A 14914-nucleotide genomic window follows, 5' to 3' on the forward strand; every position below is an offset into this window, starting at 1 on the left:
GAAGTTGTTGTGGAGCCAGGGTCATTAAACTGAAGCAAGGCCCGTTATAAGACGAGGACCCGTTTAATACGTCTTTACAAATCACCTTTAGGGAAATAGTCCACGTGGCAAATTCAGAATCAGGTGCCATCTAGTAGAGTTAGCTGTCTCACCATTAAAAAATAGGGCAGTTTTGTTGTAAAGTCTGTAAATAAATAAGGGAGCTCGAGCGCGGGGTCCACGAAAGAGCACAGGACTTGGAAAATAATGTCCCCTCCGGCCCCATCCCTTTCAGATAATCTTGCACTCAGTGGTGGTAAATTCTGCAGAATTGTAAGGCCTGTTGGCATGCAGTTGGTGTTCTTGGTAAAGATGATGGTGATGTCCAGGGAGCAGGACGGGTTTATAGGGCTCTGGTCCCCTGTAATGTCAGGAGACACAAAGGAAAAACTGTGTTATGGGTGCTCACGATTGAGAGGCAGTCTATTTCCTGCCCCAATGATGGGTAGTACAGGTGGGGCTTCGGAAGCAGGCAGGAATCTGAGAATGAAAGCAAATGCAGCAGCATATGGACTAGGGCAGTGGAAAATATGGATGATTCTCGAGAAGTTTGTGAATTATTAAAAAAATTACATTATGAAATTTCCTATGATTGTTTTGCTTGTGCAGAAAATGCTTTACTGAGAGATATTTTCTGCTAAAATCGGTCTCCGGCTGCTATATCGAATGACTTTTTGCCGTAAGGTATGCCCGCACAAGACAAATTCATGCTAGATACCAGGAAACCACATCACAGGCTGATCACCCAATTTCACACAATTTTTACTAAATTTTGCTGGAAAAATTAGGTGATTTCACATACTATAAGATATCTTTAAAATAATACTCTGGATGAAAGCTCCATTTTTATCACTCCGTGGCGTCACAAGACTTTTTCTAAGGTCTTTCTGGGAGGTGCATAGAGAAAAGTTAATAGGTCTGGTGTTGGCTGCCAACCTTTTGACTTTGTCTATGTTTATTTTGATTAGTCATGGTTTTTATAACATTTTATTGTTGGAGAAGTTGCCTGACCCACATCAATCTAAAAAATTTAAAAAAACAGTAGTGTAAAGCATAAATATGCCTTTGGTTTCTACAAGCACACATTGCCATAGTAGTACCGTATTAGTGCCTGGCTCTGAAAGGAACTACATTGTGTGTGGATAAGCTCCATGTGAAAGGGCACAGTGCTGTTACTCATAATGAATTTAGCCAATGGCTGAAGTGAGCTAACCCACTGCCACACGCTGTATGCTGTAGTGGGTGGGAAAAAACATGAATTACACAATAACAGACCAATAGATAGTGAGGGCTGGTGGAAAGCCCCTATATGTAAATATAATACACAAATAATTTTAGTAAAATCTAAATGGCTTGGCTAACACCAGACCTAAATATGAATAAGAATGTCACTCTGGGCCCTGCATTGAAGATAGAAAGAAATCTGAACATCCGAATAGTCAATGACGATATGCCCTGGTTGTAGGCTGATTCGCAGGGCAGCATGCACAGGTTGGCTGGAAGAAAATGATGGACTCCTGGATTCCCATCTGAAGGGGGGTGTATTAGTAGCCATTTCAATTCAATCTCTTACCACCCGAGTCAAACTTCGGGATACTGTATTTGCAGCATAGGGTGGGCCTCCTTGATGTACAGTCGCTGAACGAGAATCCATGGCTCCGGGAATCAATAACATCCCATTCTTCAGGTGATTACCAATGGTGACAGCTAGTCTTCAGGGAAGACTTGCTTCCTTTTCCATGGAGTTGAGGTAATTCCCTGGAAATTTCCTTCCATGAGACAAGTCCTTCAGAACATTTGTGTGATCTCAGTGAACCACCTGACATGAGTAGCTTATCAGTGCCATTCTCCCTTTCTCCTTTGGCTGTCTATTCTCTGATCACAAAACACCAGGGTTCTTTCCCAGACCAGACTCCCCGATAATTTTCCTACCTGGTGGGTGAATGTGTTCCATTCCCCATGGATGTCAATGCAAGCTGCACCAGACCAAGGCCAACTTTAGCTTTGGTGGTGCCTGGTGCCGCAATCTTTGTTGGCACCACCTGCAGTGACCTGCTTCTTCCTGGATTCCCTCCCTATCACCATCCAATGGTGGCACTCATCTCTCCATAGCCCATTCTCACATTTATTTATTTTATTGTGCTACTCATCCCAATGTACAGTGTAAGAGCGATTTACATCACAAACATATTACACAGAGACAATAAGTCATACAAGAGTGTAAATCAGTGTATAGGAAATATTACTCAAGGCAAAGAGGACTACAAGGTGTAGGATTCACGTCATCAACATTGGTAGCCATTATATGCTAAGAGTGCTTGGTCTGGAGAAACTAAGGGGCAGTTTATCAAGTTTTTATGCAGTATAGTATCCAAAGTTGCTGTGCTGTGTTGTGTAACAAGAAGAGAGTACAACAGTCCCATGTCTACAACAATGTGGTGCTGTTGCTTTTGCCTCTAGTACTGGCTTACCTAAGGCTTCCTTGCTCCATTGCATATACGCTTGCACCATCGTTCACGGGTGTTCTTGGGATGTCAGGCATAGGTTTTATACCAGAAGGGTACCCTTCCAGCACAAAACTCTAAACTTTGACAAAGTTTAACACATTACCACATTGTATGTGTGCTGTACAGTGCAGCACACATGCAAAGTTGGAAAGGTTCGGAGAAAACACAAATTTTCTTCAACTTTATGCCTGCTTCGTGGAGGCATACTTTTCTGATGCAAATCCATTTCAAACAGTGTTAATAGAGAAGGATTAGCATCAAATCTATGGGTGGAAGCATAGTAACACCCATCTACCCTTCATGGTAGGCGGCTGATGCAAAATAGTGCATAGTGGTACTTTGTGTTAATTTAGGGCTACTTTCCATTACAATTCAGGATTTGCACTTGAAAACAAACCCCAAAGCAACAGTTTACAGTAGGTTTGTGTCACTTCTGTGATGCAAGCAGGTGCAAAATTGAATAAATCTACCCCATAAACTCAGGGGCATATTTATACTTTTTGGTGCAAAACTGCACTAACGGAATTTTGCATCAAAATGTTTTGCACCAGCTTGCACCATTCTTGAATGCCAGCCGGTCACCATATTTATGGAATGGTGCAAGCCGGCGCAAAGGGTAGGCTTGCATTAAAAAAAATGACGTTAGCCGGGTTAGAGTTTAAAAAAATGACTCTAACCAGCCTAGCGTCATTTTCTGATGCAAAACCATCCATACCACATGACTCCTGTCTTAGAAAAGGCAGGAGTCATGCCCACCACCCTAATGGCCAGCACAGGGGACCAGGGTCCACTGGGCATGACCACTGCACCCAGTGCCATGTAGGGGGGCCCAATTCAGGGCCCCCAATGGCACTTAAAAAAAAAAAATACTTACCTGTACTTACCTACACTTACCTGGGATGGGGTCCCCTATCCTCCGCTTTCCCTCTGGTGTCGGTGAGGGTGTCCCTGGGGCCTGGGGAGGGCACCTGTGGGCTTATTCCATGGTGCTCCACCATGGAAATAGGCCCACAGGTCCCCTAACGCCTGCCTTGACCCAGGCGTTAAATAATGGTGCAAAGCAAGCTTTGCACCATTATGTGACCCCTCCTCCCCCGTGCGTGATTTTAGCATGGGGGGATAAATATGGTGCTAATTCCATAGAGTCATTTTTTGCACGGGAACGCCTACCTTACATATCATTGACGCAAGGTAGGTTTCCACATCCAAATAATGTATAAATAAATATGGAGTTAGTTTTGCACCAAATTTGTTTAAAAACAAAAATGATGCAAATTCGGCGCAAAACAAGTATAAATATGCCCCTCAGTTTTTTAAACTTAACACAATGATTGGAGGTGTTCTGCTAACAAAATTGTATTACTACCTAAAAGAAACATTTTTTGCAATCTTTGAATAACAAAAGATTGAGGAAAAACAATAGGGTTTTAAACTTGCGCTTGAGCTTGCAATTTGCATGCAGCGCTTTGATTCCAGTTCATAGCTTGATGTGCTATATTAGGATTGTTAATTATGAACTCCCAGTAACAAACTAATCTCTGTGACAAAAACAATTACCCACTGAGCTTTCTACATAAAATACAAATCTGTAATTTGCATTTTACACCTTGTGCTTTGCAACCGGGACATTAACCCACTATGCTACTTTATACTGAGTCAAAATTGTGACTATACAAATCACAGGTTTACAGCATCCATTATAGGACATCCATCTCTACTACTCATTCATACCTTTCATCCATCATCCCTTCTTCTCATCCATCATCCCTACTCCTCGTCTTCCATCCCTACTTCACATCCCTACTTTTAATCCATCATCACTACTTCTCATCAATCATTCCTACTTCACATCTCTCATCACTAATTCTCATCCATAGTTCTCATACATCATCTCTACTTCTTGTCCCTCATACCTGTGCAGCATCAAGCTAATGTATCAATAGGTCTGGTAGAGAAAGTGTAGACCCCTTTATGTAAGGTAAGATTTGGTTTCAGTGCCTTAAAAACTCAAAATTAAGATATGTCGCTGGATTAGATGTTAATTTAGCTGGGATATGAAATATCAACTTTATTCAGAACTTTAAAACACGTAGTCAATGTCTTTATGTGATTACAATAAAGTTAGGGTTGTTTAATTTTTTAGCAATGTAAGTGGTGCACGCTATATTATGTTTGTTTATTCTACGTTTTTTGTGCAAAAAAGAAACATGTAAGAGATTTTTTCCCCACAGCAACATCTGAAATTTCGAAAACCTTATTTGCTTAATTGCATTTTAGAAAAATACATTTAAAAAAGCAAAATGTTCTTAGTGTCTACGGTGACGTTCCAAACAAGCATGACAGACAAAAATTGTAAGGCTCAAAGCAGAAAATTCCATAGGTTAATGTTAGGGATTCGTTTTTTTTGTAGAATGAGCCTTTAAGCAATTTGCGTACATATCTAAAATATGGTGTATTATATGTGGATTTTAAAATAATATGAAATGCCCAAAATAATGAAAAAATTTATAAAAAAATAAAGAATAAATGTATGATGTTATATGAATTTAACATGTTAGACACCTATGGTATAATAACACAGCACAAACACATTAAAATAAACAAAAAAATGAGTAAAGCTACAAACTAAAAAAAATCAAGGTACAATAATTAAACAAAATATACTTAACTGCATATAACATTACAAAAATAGTAACACAATCTCAAAATAATGATTGTGATTATTCTATCAGAAAAAAATAACAAGATATATACCATTATTGCAGTGGTAGTAATGAGTCGTAATGTGAATAGCCTTTCTGGTTAAAAAAGGGATAATTATTGGCATAATTATTGGCATAAAGTTTCAAAGTACTTTAATAACAGCAAAGAATTACAGGCCAGATGCACTATTTACTGTTTGCAAAAAAACTGGGTACAGGTCGGTTTGTAAAGTTAAATTTGAAGTACATTTTAATTGGACCTATCTCATGAATATCAATGAGGTAGGTCGAAAATTGTGACTTACTTCAATTGGATGCCATGAGCGAAATGGAGGCCTACTAGAGTCATCAGACCATCATGTCTGTGAATGCTTTTCAGTAAAGTATTTTAATGCAGCCTATTTTCCTTAAATGAAATGGTGCTATTGTTAAAAAAAAGTTTCCTTCTATTTTAAGTTTGTTTGAGAGTTGGCAGCGGTCCCCTGGATCATTGCCTTCTCTACAACTTACTTTTTTTTAGTGTGCACAAAGTAGAAGTGCTCCCAAAGGCATCAGTTTCCTTTTGCGAATGGGTTACCACTCCATATCAGGTACTGGTAACTTTTTAATGTTTTGCTACCGGACTTTAGTGGCAAAACATTGATACAACATGCCACTTCCGAATAGTGATTCAGTATGGGGTTGCAATCCCTTTTTAGGGGTCAGAAAAACGTTACTGATCCTTAAAATGGGCTTAGTTCTTTTAAAAATTCATTTAACTGTCACAAACGGTGCATTGGAGTATTTGTGACTGCTAAAATGCTTAGTACTTTTGGCCCTAAATTTCTGCTGAGCAACAGCATTAAAGAGCTAGAGAGCAGAAGAGCCTCTTGACTCTGGCTTGGTGATTGTTTTAGTGATAGAGGTAGAAGATGTTTGGAGCATTAAAGGACATCACGTCAGGTTGTCATTCGAAATGTTCTGACAGAGGCCGGTGCCAAAACCTGTCATATGTGACAAGCACAGATTTTAGAGCTGTTTTGATACCAGGGTTTTCAGATCCTATAAAAATTGTGCAGCAGAAACGTGGCAATTGGTAAGAGGAGCCTGAAATACGAGTCCATCTAAAGCCCAGACCAGAAACCCACTTCCTGGTTTATCTAAGGCCTGCTGCAAGTGCATCACTCAGTCCTGTGGATCAGGTCCTGGGAGAGAGGCAAGGGCTGAAGAGGAGAGCGCAGAGGCAGAGGTTGAGAACAGATGTTGATTAAAGAGGTTACATCTGCACCCTGATAGATACGGCCATTTTTATTGTAGTTTGGCACTATCATAAGGGAGCACATCAAGGCCTCTGCCTGACCTCACTGGTCTTGTCCCAGGGACTTTTACAACAAAATAGGAGCCCCTTTAGAGGACTTCTGCTGTGCCTCCTTGGTCAGAAAAGAAGATTTAAGACATAAGTGTTGAAATGAACACAAACTTTGTAAAAAAAAGGAGTCTGGGACACCTGCTTTAAGGTATTCATAGTTGTGTGGCTTCAGTGGTACACTTGGGAGCAGGGGTTGTGTTTACATTGAGACCCCAAAGTACGGTTGGAAGAATATTACACTTTTACTGAAACAATCTAGGACGGAAGTTAGACCAGTAAACTTGTTATCCAGTGCAATGCCAGCACCTGCTGCTCTCTATGGGCATAATTTGTTTTCGGGTGCGTGGCACAGGCACTTCTTTCTTGACACTGGCACTTTGATAGTTTACCAAATTATGTTTTTGTAAAATTACTTTTTAAATGGGCACATCAGCAGAATGTTTAACAATGTCATACATTTTTAAAAAACACTGCCACAACCAGGCCATTTCTACAGCTTTGTTTGTCGCGGAATAGTCAAAACTGTCAAACTGTCACATTTGTAGAAGTGTCATGGTTCGTGAAAAGCATTGTTACTGGCAGCAGGCAGCACTGGCAGAGGCAGTATTGGTGCAAGCGGCAGTGGCCGCCTGAGAGATACCCAGGGACTTACTTTTTTTTTTTTTACAAATTAAGCATTGAACCCAACTAAAGGCAACATACCCAGGGCACAATAAAATCGTAAAGAAAATAGTCTTGAAATGCCACCAAACTGTCCAAGGTGGGCAACTTTTCATACAGATGGAGATGTTGAGCAATAAAAAATGTTGGAACATTGTAATTTATATAACTTTTGCCAGACACAATTTTTTCCATTCAAAAACAAAATAGCAAGAAGCTGTGCTTGCGCAGTAACACTCAAGCCGCACTCCACTGATGATGCACAAGACTAGTCCGGGCTGCCTGTTTTCCTGTTCCCAGTGGCCATGGCCTGGAAGTTCGGCCTCATCTGTCCCTTTTGTGTAAACACCATGGGACGGATTTAAGAGGCCCTAGCACCACTTTAACGCCGCCATAGTGTCATTTTTTTTTACAGTAAGGCGGCGCTAAAGTGGCATTTTCCCGCGCCATATTTACAAAGTGGCACAATGTATGCATTGCTCCACTTTGTAAACCCTTACGCCACATTATGCCTGCGCCAAGCATAATGTATGCAAGGAGGGTGGCCCCCCGTTAGTGGGGGGGCTGAAGAATGTTGCAAGGAAATCTAACTGATTTCCTTGCGCCATCCTTTTTGGCACTTTTAACGCCTGCTCACAGCAGGGGGCTTCCAATATTTATAATGGGCCCCTATGTACTCTGCAAGAGTAGCGCCAAATTGTTGGTGCTAATCTTGCAGAGTACATCAATAGCGCCATGTTGCGCCGTAAATTTAAATACGGCACACACATGGTGGCGGTAGGAGGGCCAAGGAAAGTAGTTCTGCAATAGATGCAGCGCCTCTTTTCTTAAATCGGCCCCATGTCTGATGCGCATATGTTTAGGCTCTCCTAGACAAGCTAAAAATGATGTAATGGAATGCACTCGAAGTAATTATCTGTGGGCCGGATTAATTTAAGCATTCCACTCATCACTTTGTTGCTGTTCAGATGTTAAAAAGTTCATACACTGAAGCTCTTCTCTTCTTCCATTGCAGGGCTGGAGTCTGGATTCTGCACCATCCCCCGGCTCTCACGTCAAGAGAGGACCCCAGAACCTTCCTACGCGTTGGAGGACCCAGAGGAGCCCGAGTCAGAAGACTTAGAGTTAGACACTGAGGGATGCGACTCTCTGCAGTCCTTCCACCTGGACTTTGGACCCTCGTTGATGAGTGAGGTCTTTGGGGGCATGGGGTTTCCAGCCAGCATCGCCGAAGAAGAGGAAGAAGAGGAACATGGCTGGGGTTACTCGCAGAGCGGGAACCCCGGGGGCACGATGACCAATGGACATTTTGCTCAACAACCCCAGGAGTCGCACAGAGAGCGGTGCGCAGAGCGTGTCGCAAACCACCAAGCTTCTTGGGAACACACTTCCCACCTGCAGGACACAGTGGGCCTTCGCGTGAATGGCGTGGGTCGCCACGAGCCCCCCCAAGCAGTCCCAGCAGCAGATCACAACGGTTTCAAAAGAGACACAGATTCAGTCACAAAGCCGACACCGAGCCCGCGGAGGCAGCGCGAGTCGCGGCAAATGGAGCGGCCCGGCCTCCCCGGGGACCAGGAGCACACGGGAGCCGCGAACCCGGACTTGAAAGCAGAGACCGCGCCACAAGCCCAGCCTCCGCCACTTCCCACGGTGGGTATGAGGCCTGGCGAGTTCAGCAGGGTTGCCCGGGTTTTGGACCACCATTACGGGGCGACTCCTGGCGACCCCTGCACAGAGGAGCTCGAGGAGGCGGTGCTCCCGCTACCACAGGAAGAGGACGAGACGAAGGCCCCGGCGCCAAAGGCCAGCCGAGTCTACTTGGCCCTGCGGGGTGGGGCCTTCGCATATGCCGAGGAGGAAGAGGACGACGAGGTGAAACTGTGACCTCGACCTCCACGCGGGACAACAAGAGGACGTGGGACTTTCGTGGGACTTTCATGGAACTTTGCAGCGCATCACCAGCATGTGACAAGGGCGGGCTTTGGCTTTCTGTACGTTTATAGGAATCGCTAACGACGGCTTCTGAGGCGAGGAGGGACAGAGCGTAAGCAGAGAATGAGAAATAGGAAGAAGTGTGGGGGGGGAGAGCGCGCGGTCAAGGTATAGAACGGGAGAGAAAGTGCGAAAGATAAATAGAAAGCGAGTGTCGGGGGAGAGAACTGAGAGGGGCGAGGAATTACAGAGAAGGGCAAAGCGAGAGAGCCGGGGTAGAGAGGAAAGGTGACCTTGTAGGTGCTGGAAACGAGGAGTGGAGTGGGTGAAAGAAATACGCTGTTCGAGAAGGGAGGGTAGAAGAAGAGAGGTCGAGTGAGAGGAGTGGGGATGGTAGTGAAGGAAACAAGAGGAGGAGGGAGAGTGGGGGGCGGAAGAGCAAGGGAGAGTGTTCACTTTGTCTTGAAGAGGCTGTCACACACACCGCAGAGACAATCAGGGTTTAAACAGGGACCCCTCCACAGAGATAACTTTAAGAAACAGCACGGATTCTACAAAGAGACAATCACTAGACTTGCAGAGGACAATGTATGTCCACTACTAAGTGACATCGAGGTATCATATAGGATAGTAACTGTACACAAAGAGATCACACCAAAGGCATGGTCATCTATCCCTAAGAGATAGTGCACGCCTCCAAAGATACGTCTCACATAACCACCGCTTATGTTGTATAAAGAGGCAGACAAGAACACCAAAGAGACAGCCACATAGTGGTGCAGAGACATACATCCTCAGGTCTCTAACAAACATAGGATACCAATGAGAGTGAGCCAGGTAGTCCACAGAGACATTTAGTGATTCAAAGGAGACAGCTAGTATATGCCAAAGAGACACTGAGCCACCACAAAGAGACTATCAACAAAGACCAAAGAAACACACAGTTGACAGCGCCCTGGGGGATTGATGCATACCAGGGAGAGAGAGAGCTTTCTGCTCATAATAGATCCCAACATTGCAAAGAGACACCTGGGGAGGTAGCCAAAGAGAGAATCCAGATGCACTACAAGTATGAGATGTGCTGGGGTAGCAGCTTCTGCTCTCCATTCTAGGACCTCCATAGAACTGTTCATTTGCCCCGCCACTGTCCCTTGCCTAGGCTTCTTGGGGGCTTTTCCCCTCGACTTGGGGGCACTGGAATTATGCAGCAGGGGATATTCAAATTATGCGACAAGGTTGACTAAATTATACGGCAAAAAAGGTAAAATATGCAGCATATTGTAGCACATTTTGTGATAGTATTACTTCCTTATTTTGTTATTTGTACACATCAACACTGTCTGGGCAAATGTTTCACCTTATATGTACTATTTTAATGCCCAAATACGCAATATGCAACAGAAAGAGGGCCAGTCAACGTTTGCAAAAGGCCTTCCACTGCACAGCAATATGTGTTGCTGTGTTTTTAGTAACCTTTGGTCCCTTTAGGCTATATTTTTCAGCTACAGATTATGCAGCAGATAACGGGTTATGTGCCAAATGAGGCAAATCAATAATTATGTGGAAAACGACACAGATGCCAAATTGCATAATTCCTGTTGCCCTGCCTATATTCTCCAAGGGGCCTTGTCTTCTCTTCCCTGCAGATGTCTCCCCTGAGCGTCCTTTGTCCCTCCCCAAATTGTTTCCAGCTGCCCGCTTCCTTGTCCTCCCTGGGAGCACCTACCCTGGGTGCCCTGGATCCCACTCCGTAGTACTCACTGCTAGTAGCTCCCTCTGACCCAGTGTCACTTCCTGTGTTCTGCCAAATGTCCTTATGTGCCCCTCCTCTAATATACTTCTCTTTTTGTATGGCCTCTCATTCAGGGCATTCCCTCGCCTCACACGTTCCTTTCACTCCCTCCAAACCCCTGCCCCCTTCTACCAGCATGTTCCTCTCTCGCGCTGTGCCTCCCTCCCTACTTCCTGCACCCCAGCCCCCTCCTGCTCAGGATCCTGGACGGTCTTTCTGCCCACAGAAAGCCTCAGTGACAGGGAGATGCCAGGGCAGTGAGGTCACACTCCTTCCCTGGCAGGACAATGCCAGGCAGTGTGCCAGGGACAGGGGTGGCGGCTGTGCACTTTCTCGCCCAGATGACACTTCACCCTCGAGTCTGAGGCTGTGCAGGCCACTGTACCCTTGTGAGTGGCACGCAGCTGGTGAGGGTGCAGAGGCCCGAAAAGGGGTTTGTTTGACTCCTTACCATCTGGGAGCCATCATCTGTCCAATCTAGTGCCAGTGGAGTGAAGCCCGCCCCCGCAGTCTCATTCCGTGCTCCCTACCCTGCCCAGCAGCATCCTCACCAGGTGCCCAGCAAATGAAGCCCTGGTATTACTCTCGCCAGCCGCCTAGAAGCTTCTACAGGGAGTACTATACACCAGCCCCATCAGTCTAAGAAGCTGCCAACCCACACCCCAGTATCCCCACCAGTTGCTAAGGAGGGAGCACCCCTGCTAACCCCTTCCTCAACTGCCCAGCAGGAGCACACTCGACGAAGCACCCCATGAACTGCTCAACTTCTGGTTGGGTCCAAAGTGAGATGGTATGGAGGGCGAAAAAGAATGGACTGGGATGCAGCCCGAGTGATTGCCAGTGGCCTAGATCAATTCAAGCATTCCATCCATCACTTTTTGTGTTGTAACTTCTACAAGGAGCAACTTCTGCCTGCCCTTCCGGTTCATTGCATGCAAAACAGGTACCCCCACCTTCTTCAACAGGACCCCCACCAGCCTCCTCAACAGACAGCAACTGCAGCACAGCACCTTCTGCAGTAGCCCAGCTCTTTCAGGGAGCACCCTTGCCAGTCCTAGACCCAGCACCAGTTGGTGAACACATAGAGAAAGCATACCCACTGCCATACTCAGCAGGCCTCACTATCTGCCTAGCAGAGAGACTCTTGCCTGCCCCAGCATCCTCGCCAGTTGACCAGCATCCTTAAGGAACATCCTAGGCCAGCATTCTTACCAGCTGCCCATCTCATGCTGGTTGTTTACTTATCTGCACCCACACAAGTGCCAATCCAATAGAATTCCATGGCAGCCGAAGCATTATTATCAAATGCCCGATTACTACAAGCTGCACCCCTGCCAGTTCTAGCTTTATACTCATCTGCTTAGCTCCGGGGGGTGCATCCCCTACCAGGACATATATCAGCTGTTTAGCTCCTACAAGAATACCTGCGCAAACCAAAGCATCCCCTCCATCTGCCCTTTTCCTAGCACCTCCATCACCAGGTTCGCCAGCTTCTGCAAGAATCTCTGCGTGGTAGCACCAGCTGCCCCGCGCCCACAAAGAGCACTAATAGCAGGCCCAAGCATTCTCACCAGATAATCACTCAATCAATGAATGTATTTGTAAAGCGTGGCTACTCATCTGTTAGGGTCTCAAGGCGCTGGCCACTCCCACACCTGCTGTCCTGACTCCTTCAATGAGCAACCGAGCCCGGTACCCTCACCAGTTGCCCCCTCCCCACCCCCTCTGGCAGTGCCAGCCTCAGATCCCGTTACCAGCTGTCCTGTCCTGGCATCTCCAGTGAGCGCCCTCACCAGCAGTCCCAACTCTTGCAGATTACACCTGCCAGCCCTTGTGCCCTCGCTAACTGTCTGGCTCCTGCTGGGTACAAACACTGCTAGCCCAAGCTGCCTCTCACTCTGCCATGGGTCCCCTATGGTACATCATCTGCCAGCCTCTGCATTCTCACCAGCTGCCCTGACTGCAGCAGAGCACCCGATTACCAGCTGATCTGGTACCTGCCCGGTTCACACCCTGCCAAGCCCAGCACCCTCAACTGCTGCGCAGGTTCCTGCAGGGGCATGCTCCAGCTCGTGCACCCTGCACCCCTACTAGCTACTCCGGCTCCTGCGGGGTGGAACCTCCATCTTCCAGCTCCTTAACTCCTGCCAGCTTTCAGGCCTTCTGCAATGAGCAATCATAGCCACCGCACACTCCCTCGCCAGCTACCCATTTCCACTAGTCCAGCACTCTCTCCACTTGCCCTGCCTCCTTTCAGGAAAACCCCGTATCCCTGGTACAGGGGATGGTCAACCATCTACGGGGCCCTAACTATGTAGTGCCCCTAGCAGACGGACCAGGGATAGGTGTTTTTACCTGGCCTTTTCTGGGAAGTAGCAGGCACTGGGGCTTTTTGTGGGGCTGTACATCTTGGGGTAGCACATCTTGTTCTGTTAGAGGATTATGTTGCCAGCCTTATTCAAGCTTTGAACGTCTCTGAAATGCGTCTTTTGAGAACAAAATATATTAAAGCTTTTTTTAAAACATGATTTATGTCTTATGAATCTGTTATACCGGTCGATCGAAGAGCGCCAACTGCAGACTGTCCCTCCAGGTTAGATAGCGCCTTGCTACGCTGCCCAGATGATAGCACCGCCCCTGCCAGCGCCTCGGGAGAGAGCCCCTCTGCTAACCTGTCCTCCATCGGAGAGAATGCTCCCTGTTCTCAGGGCAATTGGTGAGAAAGCGCCCCCTTGCGGTTGATGCTGATGTGAAAACTGTCAGCGGCTTAGGAAAGGGCCCACAGCAGTGCTTAATTTGTGCTTGTTGTTTCCGGTGCGGAGCACTGGCACTTATTTTTGAGGAGCGCCGCTTTTTTTTCTGCCTCAAGCATTTACAGCGAGCAAAAGACACATATGAGAAAGACGGAGGAAGAGAAAAACGAAAAAGCATCAGAAAGGGAAAAAGCAGGAAGCTGCAAGAGTGAGATGAAGGGGCAGGGAGTGGCTGTGAATAGATTAATGAGACCCGATATGGCTTCAGGATTAGGCTGCCTCAGTATTCCGCTATCGCACAATTTTTGCAGCAGCCCCGTGGAGAGCTTTGAGCACCGGCACGTTTTTATTTACGAATTAAGCACTGGCCCACAGCTTTCTGCGACTCAAGGTAGGAGAGCGCTCCCCTCCTGTCAGTGTAATGTGGTAAGCGAGCCCCTCAGCTGCCAATGTTATCTCACGACAGAGCGTCGCCAGGAGAAAGGACCCCTTGCTAGCAGCGTTCCGGTTTAGGGCGTCCGCTCAGGTCGGGGAGCTCCACGTGAGAGGGCCTCGTGGTGGCTGTGCCTACAGGGGAGAGACCCGTTAGGACCAACAGGAGAGACGGCGTCCTATTATTACCGTCCCCAGATGAAAGCACCCAGCTATCAGGGTCCTCTAGGCGAGAGCGCCGCTGGTGGCTCCTGGCGAGGGAGCGCCCCTTCTGAGGGAGTCTCCTGCTGTTTGCGCCACCTGTTGAGGGACTCCACTTGCTGTGACTGCTGACAACAGCACGGCAGGTCACAGGCCGTTACTGCTTCCAGTGCTGCCAGGGGAATGCACCCCAGCAGCCCCTCCAAGATGGGATCTGTTGAAGCGCGACACATTCAGCTGTTGAACTGCACGGGCTCCAGTGCTTTATCAAGGCAGAGGGTCACAAGTTTGTTATACGAATGCTGGTCCAGTTGAGCACAGTGCTTGATGTCATGTATTGTGCACAGTGCTTCGGGTGTGATCCTGAAAGCATTGGGGGTCAGTGCAGGGTCACAGGGGCTGGCGTTTTGGACCCTGTTGTTTCAGGTGTAGAAGTATCCTGGAAGCAGTTTTACAGCTGTTGTAATTTGTATAGGAGGGATGTCCACGCTCTTCGGCCTAAAGCGTTTCATCGTCGACAGGACAGAGCACAAGCACAGCTGTAC

The 14914-nt window shown here is 46.6% G+C and overlaps 1 protein-coding gene across 1 annotated transcript in view; it reads left to right on the forward strand.

Annotated features, from left to right (window-relative positions):
- Positions 1–13511, forward strand: part of CDC42EP1 (CDC42 effector protein 1) — a 60151-nt gene extending 46640 nt beyond the window's left edge. The window contains exon 3 of the mRNA XM_069231373.1: positions 8272–13511. Within this exon, the coding sequence (XP_069087474.1) occupies positions 8272–9143 (872 nt within the window). The 3' untranslated portion in view covers positions 9144–13511. The remainder of the gene's footprint in view (positions 1–8271) is intronic.
- Positions 13512–14914: the final 1403 nt, after the last annotated feature.

Source organism: Pleurodeles waltl, chromosome 4_2 (assembly GCF_031143425.1).
Source record: "Pleurodeles waltl isolate 20211129_DDA chromosome 4_2, aPleWal1.hap1.20221129, whole genome shotgun sequence".
In the NCBI taxonomy this organism is placed as follows: domain Eukaryota; kingdom Metazoa; phylum Chordata; class Amphibia; order Caudata; family Salamandridae; genus Pleurodeles; species Pleurodeles waltl.